At 55.5% G+C, this 14,022-nt stretch overlaps 5 protein-coding genes across 5 annotated transcripts; 2 read left to right on the forward strand and 3 right to left on the reverse strand.

Moving 5' to 3' along the window:
• Positions 1-219: 219 nt before the first annotated feature.
• Positions 220-1,136, reverse strand: PTSG_01872 (uncharacterized protein; the record flags this gene model as incomplete). Its single annotated transcript, XM_004997795.1, has 3 exons — positions 749-1,136; positions 418-481; positions 220-276 (listed from the first exon to the last, which is right to left on the reverse strand). Exons 1-3 carry the CDS (start codon positions 901-903, stop codon positions 220-222), a joined length of 276 nt encoding a protein of 91 aa, XP_004997852.1. The 5' UTR covers positions 904-1,136.
• Positions 1,137-1,152: 16 nt separating this feature from the next.
• Positions 1,153-2,668, forward strand: PTSG_01873 (uncharacterized protein). Its single transcript, XM_004997796.1, has 4 exons — positions 1,153-1,364; positions 1,692-1,756; positions 1,905-2,036; positions 2,363-2,668. The coding sequence occupies exons 1-4, from the start codon at positions 1,228-1,230 to the stop codon at positions 2,518-2,520; spliced, it is 492 nt and encodes a 163-aa protein (XP_004997853.1). The 5' UTR covers positions 1,153-1,227; the 3' UTR covers positions 2,521-2,668.
• Positions 2,669-2,761: 93 nt separating this feature from the next.
• PTSG_01874 (ADP/ATP translocator) lies at positions 2,762-4,941 on the reverse strand. The gene is made up of 2 exons (XM_004997797.1): positions 4,726-4,941; positions 2,762-4,085 (listed from the first exon to the last, which is right to left on the reverse strand). Exon 2 carries the CDS (start codon positions 4,065-4,067, stop codon positions 3,102-3,104), a length of 966 nt encoding a protein of 321 aa, XP_004997854.1. The 5' UTR covers positions 4,068-4,085; positions 4,726-4,941; the 3' UTR covers positions 2,762-3,101.
• A 309-nt stretch (positions 4,942-5,250) lies between these two features.
• PTSG_01875 (MYO1B protein) lies at positions 5,251-11,597 on the forward strand. The gene is made up of 10 exons (XM_004997798.1): positions 5,251-6,057; positions 6,386-6,507; positions 6,746-7,849; positions 8,124-8,332; positions 8,600-8,789; positions 9,050-9,255; positions 9,522-9,608; positions 9,831-10,371; positions 10,632-10,778; positions 11,097-11,597. Exons 1-10 carry the CDS (start codon positions 5,925-5,927, stop codon positions 11,235-11,237), a joined length of 2,880 nt encoding a protein of 959 aa, XP_004997855.1. The 5' UTR covers positions 5,251-5,924; the 3' UTR covers positions 11,238-11,597.
• A 188-nt stretch (positions 11,598-11,785) lies between these two features.
• On the reverse strand, positions 11,786-14,003 carry PTSG_01876 (uncharacterized protein). Its single transcript, XM_004997799.1, has 7 exons — positions 13,886-14,003; positions 13,528-13,571; positions 13,234-13,310; positions 12,906-12,966; positions 12,679-12,768; positions 12,389-12,478; positions 11,786-12,170 (listed from the first exon to the last, which is right to left on the reverse strand). Exons 1-7 carry the CDS (start codon positions 13,941-13,943, stop codon positions 11,949-11,951), a joined length of 642 nt encoding a protein of 213 aa, XP_004997856.1. The 5' UTR covers positions 13,944-14,003; the 3' UTR covers positions 11,786-11,948.
• Between the last annotated feature and the right edge of the window lie 19 nt (positions 14,004-14,022).

Below are 14,022 nucleotides of genomic sequence, written 5' to 3' on the forward strand. Positions count from 1 at the left end.
TGTGTGTGTGTGTGTGTGTGTGTGTGTGTGTGTGTGTGTGTGTGTGTGTGTGTGTGTGTGTGTGTGTGTGTGTGTGTGTGTGTGTGTGTGTGTGTGTGTGTGTGTGTGTGTGTGTGTGTGTGTGTGTGTGTGCGCGCGCACATGCGTCTGGGTGAAACGAGCGTCCAAAGGAGCATGGCATACAGAGGTGACTATGAAGCCAAGTGAAAGGAGAAGGGCTTACGATTTGGGCCAGCTGCCTTCGCCGACGCCCATCGTGAACAACACACCCAAGCCCTGTTGAGCAGGCGCACAAACCCCAACACAAGCATTATCATGTGGCGCGATCGCGTGAGTCGGTGGGCAGGCACATGCATGGAAAGGGTGATGGGGTAGAACGCGGAAGGTGTACGGTTGCGTCCAGACGCGATGTTCTACCTGGAAGAACTCGATGGTCAGCAGCAGATACAGCACGCCCGTGAGCCGAAACGGGAGCTTGGGCCTGATTGCACAGCAAGTAGATCACAGGGAGAGCACACATGTTATGAGATAGGAAGCGAAGGAGAGAGACGAGGAGGAGAAGAAGAGGAGGCGACGGAGGAGGAAGGAGAAGAGGAGGAGAAAGAGGAGGGGAAAGAGGAGGAGAAAGAGGAGGAGAAAGAGGAGGAGAAAGAGGAGGAGAAAGAGGAGGAGAAAGAGGAGGAGGCACACCAAAGCCCTGGTGTTGCACACACACACACATCCACACACAGATACACACACACACAACCTTTTGAGTTCTTCTTGGTCTGTGGACACATGGTGTGGTGTAAAGGCGACAAGGGGCTTGTTAAAGGCAGCCTTGTCAATGGGCGACAGTTGAAGGAGCTCGTTTGTCGGGCTCGAGCTCAGCCGCTGAACCTTGCCACTCGACCAGCCAGTCATGCCGATCTGCGAGCTTGTACACTTGTGCACCACGACTTGCTTGTATGCTCTGCGTCTCCTCGCCTCAACCACAACGATCAACGACGGCAGCGGCGATCACGGCCTTGCCGATCACCGACAGCCCAAGCACCACAACCAAACAAACGTTGAAGCAGACCCAGGCGTGCGGAGAGGCAAACAGCAGGCAGCAGTCCTCTTCGTTGTCTAGTAGGGTGCTGGTTCGGTTGGCGAAATCAGTCGTTTTTTGCTGTTGTTGTCAACGACGACAAACAACGACGGAGCTGTTGTGCTTGGTGTGCTTGGCGCGAGCACAACAACGGTAGCATGGGTGGAGGTGGTGGTGGAGCGGGGACAGGGGAGGGGGATCAGCCGAGCACGGTGGCCTTGAACCTGCTCTGCCTTTCGCTTGCGTATTACTCGCTCGCATACATCTTCTCGGGCCTGATTGGACCCATCTGCGAGTGAGTGTGTGTGTGCAGATGTGTGTGTGTGTGTGCAGATGTGTGTATGTGCATGTGTGTGTGTGCGTGTTTGTGCATGTTTGTGCATGTGTGTGCATGTGTGTGCGTGTGTGTGCATATGTGTGTGTGCATGTGTATGCATGTGTGTGTGTGTGTGTGTGTGTGTGCGTGCGTGCGCATGTGAGTGAGTGTTGTGTTGCATGTGTGTGTGTGTGTGTGTGTCGATGTCTCCTTCCCCCACTTACTCCCTCACTCTCTCACTCCCTTACTCTCTCACTTCCTCACTCGCCCCACTCATTCACCGTTCGTTGACTTCTTCACACGTAGCACTGGGCTTGAGGGCACCCTTCCCTTTGAGCTGAAACACAGCTTCTCGGATAACCGCGGCCTTGGTGCGTTTGAGCTGTTCATACACATACACGCAACACAACACACACACATACACACAATAAATCACATACATACACATGTACATACACACACGTGCACACACACGGTGTCACAACTCACCGGTCGTTTCTTGCTGCGCACGCCTTCCAGCCGCTTGGGTGAACGTTGTCGTGAGCATGCTTGCCGTAAGCGTGATTGCACCTTGCATTTGGCCGTACCATCCACGATTATGGGACTACCTCGCTTCCCTCGCAGTCCTCAACTTTATCCTCTCATGCATAGGTCAGACATACGTGTGTGTGTGTGTGTGTGTGTGTGTGTGTGTGTGTGTGTGTGTGTGTGTGTGTGTGTGTGTGTGTGTGTGTGTGCGTGTGTGTGCGTGTGTGTGTGTGTGTGTGTGTGTGTGTGTGTGTGCGTTGGCCGCTTGCTCTCTGCTTGTTCAGTTACCTGTGCTTGTTCAGTCAGCTTGTTGTGCTTAGTCGTCTCCTTCTCTACCTCACCTCACCTCACCTCACCTCACCTCACCTCACTTATGTTGCCCGCATCACTGACCACCCCCCCCCCCTCTGCCCAACCCCCACGCCCTGTTCTGCCTGTAACCGCAACAGTGACGAGAGAGGCGCCGGACAGTTACATTTGGTGGGTGACCATGCTGACACTGGTGCCAGTGTGTTTGCTGGTCGCCTATGGGATGCAGGTCTTGCTTCGCAAACGCTTTCCTCCTCGCACTGCCGTTGAGCGTGTCCCGCCACCTTCCTCGTCTTAGCACCCATGATGTGACATGTGAAATGATGCCAAACGGCTCCATGCGTTGCGTTGACGCCTATCATACTTATTTGAGGATGTACCTCCCGCAGGCGCGCGGCACTGCAACCAGCGCAACACGTTTGATTGATAAACGAACCACCAACCAACGGTGCACTGTTGATACGAGAGCACACACACACACACACACACACACACTCTCTCTCTCTCTCTCTTTCCCTGACACCATCCACCTATCCTCGTTGCTGGGGAGAGGACCGTGTACTCGGGGGGAGTGGACTGCAACATTGGCACAACCATGTCAAACAAACCAGCTGGCTATATGGTCGAGAGACAAAAGGAGGACACATCGTCTGGAGTAGGTTCAGAGACGGAGAGAGCGAGGAAAGAAACACACGAAGAGACAGGCTGCAGGGCCAGGGGGAAAGAAGGTAGCATGATGGGGACAAAAGGGAGTTGGCTTTGTGGCCGTGCAACAGAAAACATCAGACGAGAGGGCAGGAAGGCACAAAGCACACAACGACAACAGAGGCGATTTGACAAGAAAGGCAACATCAAGAAGAGCTCGATGGTTTCCTGTGTTTACTCGTCGCCGTGGCGGATGGCAATGTAGTACTCCTTGACCTTGTCGAAGCCAGCGAGCACACCAGCACCAGCGATACCACGAAGAATGTTGGCACCGGCACCCTTGAAGAAGGAGCCAGCACCCTCGGCCTTCATGATCTGGACGGCGCAGTCAAGGGAGTTCTTGTACTTGACGGCCTCGCCAGAGGTCATCATCATACGACGGCGGATGGTGTCAACGGGGTAGGAGGCGAGGCCGGCGAGGACGGTCACACCGTAGCCGAGCGCAAACGTGGCCATGAAGTTCTTCTGGAGGGACTCGCTGAGGAGGGGCTTGAGGGAATCGTACAGACCAAAGTAGAAGCCGCGGTACACAATGATACCAACGCAGGAGATGACAAAGCCACGGTAGAGGCCGGCAACACCGTCAGAGGCGATGGTCTTGCGGTACACGTCGACGAGGCCGTTGAACTGGCGGGCGCCGCCCTTCTTCTCGTTCTTGTTGTCGTTGGCAAGGCGGGTACGGGCGTAGTCGAGGGAGTAGACGAAGAGCAGGGAGAAGGCACCGGCGAGACCACCAGAGATCATGTTGCCGACGAACCACATGGCGTAGCCGTCCTTGTCCTTCTTGAAGTTGATGAGGGCCTTGATCTTGTCCTTGAAGGCAAAGTTGAGGGCCTGTGTGGGGAAGTAGCGCAGCACGTTGGCTGCGTTGCCACGCCAGAGAGAGCCAACGCCCTCAGACTTGATGACACGGCCGAAGCAGTCCATCACGCCAGAGTAGGGGCGGTCCAGGGAGCCGGTCTTGAGCATCTCACCCTGGTTCTGGAGGAGCAGCTTGATGCGCTCAATGGGGGCGGCAGCCGTCTTGGACACGGCGGCGGCAACACCACCAAGCATGAAGTCCTCGAAGAAGGCGAGCTTCTTCTTGCCAGCGGGCGCGGCGGCGAGGCGCTCGCGGATGTTGACCTGGTTGTACAGCATCGTGGTTGTTGTTGTTGTCTGTCGGAGGAGAGGGGAGGAGGCAGAGAGAACGAATTGTGAGCTGTTCGTTCGTATCGATGAAGGATGTGTTTGTTGGCTTTCAGGAAAATGGTGTCAAGGAACAAAGAGAAAAAGCAGTTGCTGTTGTTGTTGGAGGAGGAGGAGGGACAAGACATCAAATGCTTTGGTGTGCGGGCAACCGCTTTCCCCAACTTGCGCTGTCACACCTCACCACCAAACCAACCGACCAAGCCCCTCCTTGACTCACGCACGGTCTCGAGCAACCCCGACACGGAACCAGCTCGGCACCAACACAAACACCCGCCGCACAAAATGCGGTTGGTTGTTGGTTTGTGGAGGAAGCGCGCGCCGCACTGACACCTTGCTGCACACCGCTGTTGTGGTCTTCTTCTCATCTCATCTCTTTCACGCTGTTGCAGGGGCGGACGCAGAGTCAACTTGCTCGCGCGCGCGCGCCCACACCGCTCCACTGCGCGCCCCTCTCCCATCTGCGAATGCTGTGGTCGCCTCCTCCTCCTCCTCCTCCTTTGAGGGGAAGGGGAGGAGGTGCGCTGCCTCGCTGCCTCGCCCCAAACCACACCCATCCCTCACCTGCCCCCACCTGAGCAAGAGAGCACGCGTGGCCAACCACACTTACCAGGGAGACGACAAGAGGCAGGAGGCGGGCTTCTGGACGTGGCAGCGAAAAGTGGAAAAAGGCACGGCAGCGCAAGTGCCTGAAACTCAAGCAGGGAGCAAAGCACAAGCGAAGCACAGCAAAGCACAAGCAAAGCAAACACAGCACACACACCAGAGAGGAAAAACCAGGCGGAAGCAAAAAGTGTGCCACGTGCTCCGGGTTGTTGTGAGCGCGGGTGCGCAGTTTGACAACCCCAAGCGCTGTGGTGGATACACGAGCGAACCTTGCACTTCCAAGCATTTTTCGCTTGCCACTCTGTGCGCTGGTCAGCATCTACGATTCGTTTCCCTGACTCAGCAATAAAATACCATATTGTGTGTCCTGACGTGGAACTGAATTCAGTCCAGACTATCTGAAGGCGTCTTTCTTTCGATACCCCGTCAAGGCGCGGTGGCGTTTGTCCGCCTAGTTGTGGCGTTGTGCCAAGTCCTTCCGCCCTTCGAGACGACATACATGCATGCCAGTGCCAGAGATGGTTGTGCTGTTGGGTTGTGCGGCTGCTGTGTGTTTGGCTGCGCATCAGCGCGAAGGATCAAAGGGTGTCATGTGTCAAAGTCACATCTCATGCCGCAAACACCGATTGCTCAGCTCTTTGCTTGCTTGCTTTGCTTCACTCACCTGCTTGCTTGCTGATCGGCAAACATTGTTCACAATCCACCCCACCCTTTGGCGACGGCAACTTCCGAATACCCACAGCAACAGCAACAGCAACTTGCGAACACAAACACACACACACACACACACACACGCACACTGCAAGTTCTTCGCCACACTGCCGTGGAAAGAAGGCAAGGCACGCCAGGCATCCCATCCATCAAACAAAGCAGCAGCACCACCTGCCACACCAGCAGCAAGCCACGGAACAACAGCAGCACCATCCGCTCACAACAGCCATACCTACCGCATCTGCTGCACACCACACACCAATCCGGCGTTCTGTTCATCTCGGCAACCAGGCAGGCATTCATTCTCCGATCCAACCAACACCAAACCACAGATACACCAGATCCCTCGAGCGGATCAACACAGCAACCCTGCATAATTTGTGAGACGGCCTTGACTGCCTGAGCACAAACAAGAAACTTGCATCAACTACCTCCGAGCATCGAATACTGAGCAACAGCAACAACTGAAAGGGTGTGCAACGCGACCTCACCATGGCTGCACTCGGCGTCACGGACAACCTGGCCTCGCTGGAAAACCTGGACGAGGCCACTTTGCTCAAGGAGCTTCAAACTCGCTTCGACAACGATGTCATCTACACCTACGTGGGCGAGATTCTCGTCTCAGGTGCGTGTGTGTGCGTGTGTGCTTATGTGTGCTTGTGTGTGCGTGTGTGTGCTTGTGTGTGCGTGTGCGTGCGTGTGCGTGTGCGTGTGTGCTTGTGTGTGCTTGTGTGTTTGTCATGTGCGTGAATGCGTGTGCTTGTGTGCGCTTGTGTATGCGTGTGTGTTTTTGTCATGTGTGTGAATGCGTGCGACTTGACACGTGTATGTGATTCGCTCACTCAAACCACACACGCATACACGCACGCGCACACGCACACACACACGCACACACACACACGCGATCCTTTTAAACAAACACACGTTGCCTCCCCTCGAACTTGCGCATGCAGTGAACCCGTTCAAGCAGATTGACGGCCTGTACAGCGATGAGCAAGCGCGCAAATACGCTGTTGTTGGGGACAAGGGCGCCGTCAAGCCTCACCTCTTTGCCATTGCAGACATCGCCTTCCAGGTGTGTGTGTGTGTGTGTAGTGCGTGTTTGTTTGTGTGGTGGTTTGTCTGTGTGTGTGTATGTGTCTGTGTTCGATTGCCTGGGCTGCTTACACACACACACGCACGCACATGCACTCATATTCATACACACACAACACTCGCACACACATACACTCACATTCATACACAAACACTCGCACGCACATGTACATGCACTCACTCGCACACATACCCCCTCCCAACATTCGCATGTGCAGAACATGGTGCAAGGCGGCAAGGACCAGGCGTGTGTCATCTCTGGCGAGTCTGGCGCAGGAAAGACAGAGGCCGCAAAGCTGTTTGTGAAGCACCTCATCCACGTGAGCCACGGCTCGGAGGTACAGGGCCTGCACACCAAGCTGGTGCAGGTCAACCCGCTCTTGGAGGCGTTTGGCAACGCGCAGACGCTCATGAACGACAACAGCAGCCGCTTCGGCAAGTTCACGGAGATTGTGTTCAGCAAGGACGGCAGCATCCGCGGCGCCGTCATGAGCCAGTACCTCCTGGAGAAGTCTCGCGTCGTGCACCAGAACCCGGGCGAGCAGACCTTCCACGTGTTCTACCTGCTGCTTGCCGGCGCGACCGACGACGACCGCATCACATATGCGCTACGCCAGCCAGAGGAGTACGGCTACATTGCCAGCAACCCAGATGCCCTGGAGGCCATTGGCACCCCCGCGCTCGCCGCAGCAAGCAGAGAGCTGCACGAGTGCATCCGCACCATCGGCTTCACCGACGACGAGAAGGCCAACCTGTGGGCCCTCCTCTCGGGCGTGCTGCTGCTGGGCAACCTGGACTTCACAGACGTGGGCGATGCAGCGGAGGTGGCCGCCGACAAAGCGCTCCTGCAGGACTGCTGTGCGCAGCTTGGCTTGGACGAGCACACGCTCAAGCTCGCCCTCACCCGCAGCGTGAACGTGATCCGCGGCGAGGAGACGGAGCGCGCGTACAAGCTACACGAGGCCGTGGACTGCCGCAACGCAACAGCAAAGGCGCTGTACAACCGCGCGTTCTCGTGGATCTTCGAGCGGTGCAACCAGCTCCTCGGCCCGCACAAGCGCAACCCTTCCGACCACAGCATCGGCATCCTGGACATCTTTGGGTTTGAGTGCTTCGACACCAACAGCTTTGAGCAGCTGTGCATCAACCTCGCCAACGAGCAGCTGCAGTTCTTCTTCAACGAGCACATCTTCCGCATGGAGCTTGTGGAGTACGAACGCGAGGGCATTGACGGTGCCGCCATCACCTACACAGACAACAAGCCCCTGCTTGACCTGTTTCTCAAGTCAAAGACGGGGCTCATCGCCGTCCTAGACGAAGAGGTGTGTGTGTATATGGGTGTGTATACGTGTGTGCATGTGTGTGTATATGTGTGTGTATATGTGTGTGTGTGTGCGTGACTGCTTTTCTAGAAGTGTGATTGGCCACAGTTGTGAATGATGAGTCGCTGTCATACCACTCACACGCACATACGCACGCACACACACACACACGCACGCGCACACACACTCACACACTCACACTCACACACTCACACTCACTCACACTCACTCACACTCACTCACACTCACACACGAACGCATGCATGCACGACAGAGCAACTTCCCGCGCGCAACAGACGACACGCTTGTGGAAAAGCTGCATGGACGCTTCACGGAGCACAACGACTACACCCGGCCGCGCGGAAACGAGTGCCAGTTCACCTTGCGTCATTACGCTGGACACGTGGAGTATGACGCCGACGGCTTCCTCTACAAGAACAGAGACACACTCGCAGTTGATGTCATTGGCGCCCTCCGCGTCAGGCAAGTTTCTGTGGTTTGCACGTGTGTGCATGTGAAAATGCACAAGATGCTCTTGTGTGCTTGTATGAATGCGTGAATGTTCATGCATGTGCGTGTGCTTGTATTTGCATTTGTTAGGGTGACGACAAGTGTTGACTTGGAGGGAAATTCACCCACGCTTTCACTTCTTCCCCTATGTCACGTTCTCACCCCACCCACACATCCTCATACATACGCATGCATGCATACACACGCCCGCACATCCACTGTCTGTCCCCACTCCAACAGTGAGAACGAGCTTGTACGCAAGTTGTTTGGTGCTGAACCCGCAAAAGCGGTCAAGGGCAATCGCAAACACGGCCCCAAGGGCAAGCTGCTCAACCTGAAGGAATCCAAGGCCCTCATGCGTGCAAGCACACGTCAGGCACGCGCCGATCTCGCCCGCAAGCAGCGCGCCTCCGTTGCCACGACATTCAAGGTGGGAGTTTGGTGGGATGGTTGGGATGGGGAGTGGGTTGTCAGCGTTAGCAGGGACGAGGGAAACGGGAAGCCGTGCCGGAGTGGTACTGTGTTCTTGCCAACAACACAACCGCGCGTGGCTGCAAGCATCATTATGCACTTGAACACGAAGTGTACGCATCGATGCTCACTCACATCGACGCACACACACACACACACACACACACACACACACACACACACACACACACACACACACACACACACACACACACGTAGAAATCGCTGTCCGAGCTGATGGGGCGGCTAAACGTTGCGTCGCCGCACTTCATTCGCTGCGTGAAACCAAACCTGGACAAGCAGTGTGAGCTGTTTGATGAAGACTTGGTGTCGAAGCAACTCAAGTACACAGGCATGCTCGAGACAACACGCATTCGTCGCGAAGGCTTTGCATACAGGCCCCTCTTTGCAGACTTTGTCTCAAGGTAAAGCACAGCTGCTTCTGCGTGCGTGCGTGTGTGCGTGTGTGCGTGTGCTTGTGTGCGTGCGTGTGTGTGTGTATGTGCGTGTGTGCGTGTGTGTGTGTATGTGAGGGCGTGCATGTGTTGTTGAATTTGTGTGATTCGTGTTGCATGTGTGTACGTGTTTTTGTGTCGCGCGCAACATCCATGTACGTTCCACCATGCATGTGGTTCTTTGAGCTCACCACTATCACTCGACTGCACCGCTGTTCATGATTCGGGTTCTGCAGGTACAAAGTGCTGGCGTGGAACGTTGGAGAGAGCGCGTCTGCCCAGGCCACGTGCCGCCGCATCCTTGACAACGCCGGCATCGATGGGTGAGAACATGTAACAGAACTGGCAGCGTTGGTGGTGGTGTGAATGATGATATGAGCGTTCGTGTTGCTGTGCTCACGTTTGTGTTGGCGCTGATTGATTACGTCACAATCACACACGTGTACGCACACACGTGCACACGCTCACACTCACACACAAATTCACACACACACACACACGCGCGCACATCCCCGTTGTGCTGTGTATTCTGGCGCCATCCACAGGTACTTTGTTGGCAAGACCAAGGTGTTCCTGCGCTACTGGCACGTGGACCATCTCAGCGCCGCCGTGCGACCCGTACAGCTGGCTGCTTCCAGGCTGCAGAGCGCCGTGCGCGGGTTCTTTGCGCGCCGGCGTGTGCGCACCATCATGGCTGCTGCTGCCGAGGAGAAGAAGCAGGCCGAGCGCTTCCTGATTGGCGCTGAAAGGGCCGGTCTGGGCGTCCGTGATGTCCTATTGCACATGTGCGAGTTGGACGAACGCCGCTTCCAGGCCGCACAGCTGAGCGACGACAACATGCTTGGTGCCGATGATGATGACGATGAGGAGGACGATGAGGAGGAAGAGGTGTATCCGCCACACAACCCGAACCCACCACTGCCGCCGCGCACGCCTGCCGGCAACAGCCCGTCACTGCAGCAACGGCGACGCACAGACCAGCGGGCGAAGAGCGTCAAGTGGTTCCGTGATGTGGAGAAGCAAAAGGGCGCAGGCATGGCCGAAAACTCGTTTGCACAGTGGTTCCACGGCGTCATCTCCCGCAGGGTGCGTGCATGGGTATCGCGCGCGCGCGTGTGTGTATCGTGTGTGTGTGTGTGTGTGTGTATGTGTGTCGCATGCTTGTTTGTTGGTTGTTCGTGCGTATCGTTTGTGTGTGTGTGCATAGTTTTGTCTGTGGCATTGGCTCTGCGCGTGCATCTCTGGCTCTGTTCCCTCAAGCAGTCACAACAGTCGCTCACCTGCAACACACTCCCAACACACACACACACGCACACACGCACGCACACGCACCGTCACACCAACAGGAGGCCGAACACATGCTGCGTGACAAGGAGAGCGGAACGTTCCTGGTGCGTGTGGCGGAGAGTCGATTTGGATACTCTCTCTCGCTCATCCACGAGGGCCGCGTGAAGCACTTTATGATCAACGTCAACGGCGATGAGGAATATCAAGTGGGTCGAGTGTGTGTATGTGTGTGTGTGCGTGCGTGCTTGTGCGTGCGTGCGTGCTTGCTTGCTTGCTTGCTTGTGCGTGCGTGTGTGTGCGTGCGTGCGTGCTGCGTGCTTATGTGTGTGCGTGTGCGCATGTGCCTGTGTGTGTGTGTGTGTGTGTGTGTGTGTGTGTGTGTGTGTGTGTGTGTGTGTGTGTGTGCGTGTCGTCTCGCAAGTTTCCCCGTGCTTCCCACTTTCCCCCCAGCGCCTCGCTCACTCGCCCTCGTCACCATCCGTATTGCGCTTTCCTCACCTCGCACACCACCCGTCCTCCTGCAGCTTGTTGGCAACGACCGCCGCTTCCCAAGTTTGAATGCCATTGTCAACTACCACGAAACACACTCCGTCACCAGCGCACATGACAGGCTCAAGCGCCCCTGCCCACGCCCAGACTCGGCAAACCTTGTCGAGCTGTCGTGACATGACATGACACCTGCTAAGCTTTGCTTTTGTTTGTTTGTTTGTTTCGTTTCGTTTCGTTTCGTTTGTGTTTGCTCGTGTTCAGATGTTACAAGCGTGAACGCCACAGATGTGAAAAGCGAGTGAGCGGGCGTAGTTAAACACCGCTTGCGTCAATTTCATTCTTCCCTTCCCTTCACCTTCACCTCTTTCCTTTCCTTCGCCTATGCTGACTGACTGTTAATGATTCTGTTGCCAAAGCGCACGGTGCTCGGTTCTCGGCCGTGTGTGCTTTTGTTCTTTCATGGCCGCGTCCAGGCGTCCCTGCCAGCCACCACGCTGGACACACGCGCTCCACAATTGAAAAACACGCGAAAGCATGATTTGATGACACCGAACTGCACCATGCGGGCACGCACACAACACAATACAACACAACACAATACAACACAACACACACAATACAACACAAAACACACACACACACAGAGACCAAGGTGCATTCACATATGAAGACAAATGTTTTCACTCACTCACTCACCCAATGCGTGTTTACCACTCTCAAAGAAGCAAGCGGGTTCGTTTACGTTACAGGCACCACGATAAACTGATGATTAAGTCAAGCCAGAGACAGGGAGACATCCCGTGACAATAGGATGAAGGCACAACGGCATGATAACAAGTCCGGACAAGAAAGAGACGGGTCACATCAGGTGCGTTGCATCGCGGCAGTCAGTAGCGGCCGGTGGTGGTATGCGACCTGTGCCGCGCGTGGGGAACATCAACATCGTCGCTGGCGTGCACGACAGAATCAGCTGAAGAGTCAGCCCATCCCCCTCCACGTCCTCGTCCTCGGCGGTCCGGCTGTTGTTGTTGTTGACGGCGACGGGTGCGCTGCGACGATGATGATGATGGTGGCGGTGCTGTGGGTGTGGCTGTTGCTGAGGGTGCAGGCTGTACGCGAAGAAATTGGGGGGGGGGGATGTGGTTGGTGGGGGTGAGGTGGAAAAGTAGGGGGAATGGAGGGGAGGGTGGAAGGAAAATGTCAAAGGGGAAGTATGAACCAATGCGACAGAGGCAGGGCAATTCACAATGCCAAACCCTCAGCAGCCAGGAAGGGAGGGAGTGGCGACGAAGAAGCAAACACACAGACAACGTGTGCATGTTTGTACCTGGGTAAGAGAGGCCATGATGGACACGAAAGCTGAGTGCCCCTTGTGCATGGCTGTCGTGGACCACCGTCTCAAGCACTGCAGTACACCCTGGCGTGGCCGTCGTAACGCACGTGGTACACGTGTGAGCAACACAAGGAAGGACAGCGAATTGTGTGTGGTGTGGGCGCAACCCGGAAAGCACGCACACGCGCACGCACACACACACAGACACACACACACACACACGCACACACACGTACACACACGCACGCACACGCACACATGCACGTATACAGACACCTACCTACCTGTCTGAGTTCGTTGACGAGGGAGTCAATCTCTGGTTCACCGGCAACCAAGGTGGGGTGGATCACGCGCGTGTACGCACTGTCGGCCGCCTAATGTGGCACACAGACCCAGGGGGCGTTCAGCAGCAAGAGGGGAGAGGGCCGGGTGAGCGCTAGTTGAAGCAACACAAAGCAGTCGATCAGCAAAGCAAGCCGCCGCCAAGCACAGCCTGGGGGTATGCTCGTACCTCTTTGCTGAAGACGAGCGCCAACAAACACACTGTCTTTCCCACATAATAAAACGGCACCCTGCACAGAGGTGTGTGTGTGTGTGTGTGCGTGTGTGTTGTATGTTGTGTGCGTGTGGTGCACGTGAGCGCATGGAGAAATTCGCACAGGCGCACATGTCTGCGTGTGAAGTATGCGTGTTCACGCGCGTGATTTTGTTGCTGTTGTGCTCCGTGGTGTGATCAAGGGTCATGCCGTGAGATGGAAGATAAATGTGCAATGCCATGAGATGGAAGATAAATGTGCAACAGATACACACATGTGTCACAGATACACACGGCCCCTTACCAAGAAAGAAGGATGTCTGCGACTGCAAACACGGCAAAGGACACGGCGTAGCAAACCCAGTACTTCATCCATCGCATCTGTTGTCGTGCATTTCCCAGACACAAGCAGAAGCAGACAGGTGTGTGTGCGTGTGCGTGTGTGTGCGTGTGTGTGTGTGTGTGCGTGTGGGTGTCATCAGAAGCACAGATGGTCAGGAGCGTTCCATAACCACATGCACATAAACAAACGACATGGTGCACGCAGCGCGTTTTCAACATGTCGCTCACTCCTCAACGGCCCATGCACAGCGCGTACGTATTCATCGTTGTTGCGGGTTTGGATGGCTTTGAAGGAAGCATCTATGGAGGAGGAGCAAGCAGCATTGGGCCGTTGCGTCAACATCCCGGTCGTCAACAAGCCAATGTGAGTCATCACCATCAACGCCATGTCAGACATCATCAACACCACACATCGGGTGGATCAGATCAACATAACATAATGTAACGTGCAAACGCTTTCTTCAGGCCACCCACCTCAAGTATGAGCACACACACACACACATACACACACACATACACACACACATACACACACACACACACACACACACACACACACATACACACACACGCATGCATACATACACGCGCGCACAGGCAGGGGTGGAACGTACATGCAGGCCACAGCACCGCGACAACCTCAGCCGCGGAACCCAAGAACCACCCAGTCATCACGACTTGTTGCTCGTTGGTTGGTGTTGGTGGAATTTGTAGGCACTACACTATATGCTGTTGTACAAGAAATGATGAC

Source organism: Salpingoeca rosetta, assembly GCF_000188695.1.
Source record: "Salpingoeca rosetta unplaced genomic scaffold supercont1.3, whole genome shotgun sequence".
Taxonomy (NCBI): Eukaryota; class Choanoflagellata; order Craspedida; family Salpingoecidae; genus Salpingoeca; species Salpingoeca rosetta.

Excerpts from the sequence above, each read along its gene's own strand:
- PTSG_01874 (XM_004997797.1), bottom strand. The coding sequence starts at position 4,067 with ATGCTGTACAACCAGGTCAACATCCGCGAGCGCCTCGCCGCCGCGCCC.
- PTSG_01873 (XM_004997796.1), top strand. The coding sequence starts at position 1,228 with ATGGGTGGAGGTGGTGGTGGAGCGGGGACAGGGGAGGGGGATCAGCCG. Across the intron at positions 1,365-1,691 it reads CTGATTGGACCCATCTGCGA|CACTGGGCTTGAGGGCACCC; the intron begins GTGAGTGTGTGT and ends CTTCACACGTAG. Across the intron at positions 1,757-1,904 it reads CTCGGATAACCGCGGCCTTG|CCGCTTGGGTGAACGTTGTC; the intron begins GTGCGTTTGAGC and ends CACGCCTTCCAG.
- PTSG_01876 (XM_004997799.1), bottom strand. The coding sequence starts at position 13,943 with ATGACTGGGTGGTTCTTGGGTTCCGCGGCTGAGGTTGTCGCGGTGCTG. Across the intron at positions 12,479-12,678 it reads TCGTCAACGAACTCAGACAG|GGTGTACTGCAGTGCTTGAG; the intron begins GTAGGTAGGTGT and ends CGGCCACGCCAG. Across the intron at positions 12,171-12,388 it reads TCATGGCCTCTCTTACCCAG|CCTGCACCCTCAGCAACAGC; the intron begins GTACAAACATGC and ends CTTCGCGTACAG.
- PTSG_01875 (XM_004997798.1), top strand. The coding sequence starts at position 5,925 with ATGGCTGCACTCGGCGTCACGGACAACCTGGCCTCGCTGGAAAACCTG. Across the intron at positions 6,058-6,385 it reads GGGCGAGATTCTCGTCTCAG|TGAACCCGTTCAAGCAGATT; the intron begins GTGCGTGTGTGT and ends TTGCGCATGCAG. Across the intron at positions 6,508-6,745 it reads TTGCAGACATCGCCTTCCAG|AACATGGTGCAAGGCGGCAA; the intron begins GTGTGTGTGTGT and ends TCGCATGTGCAG.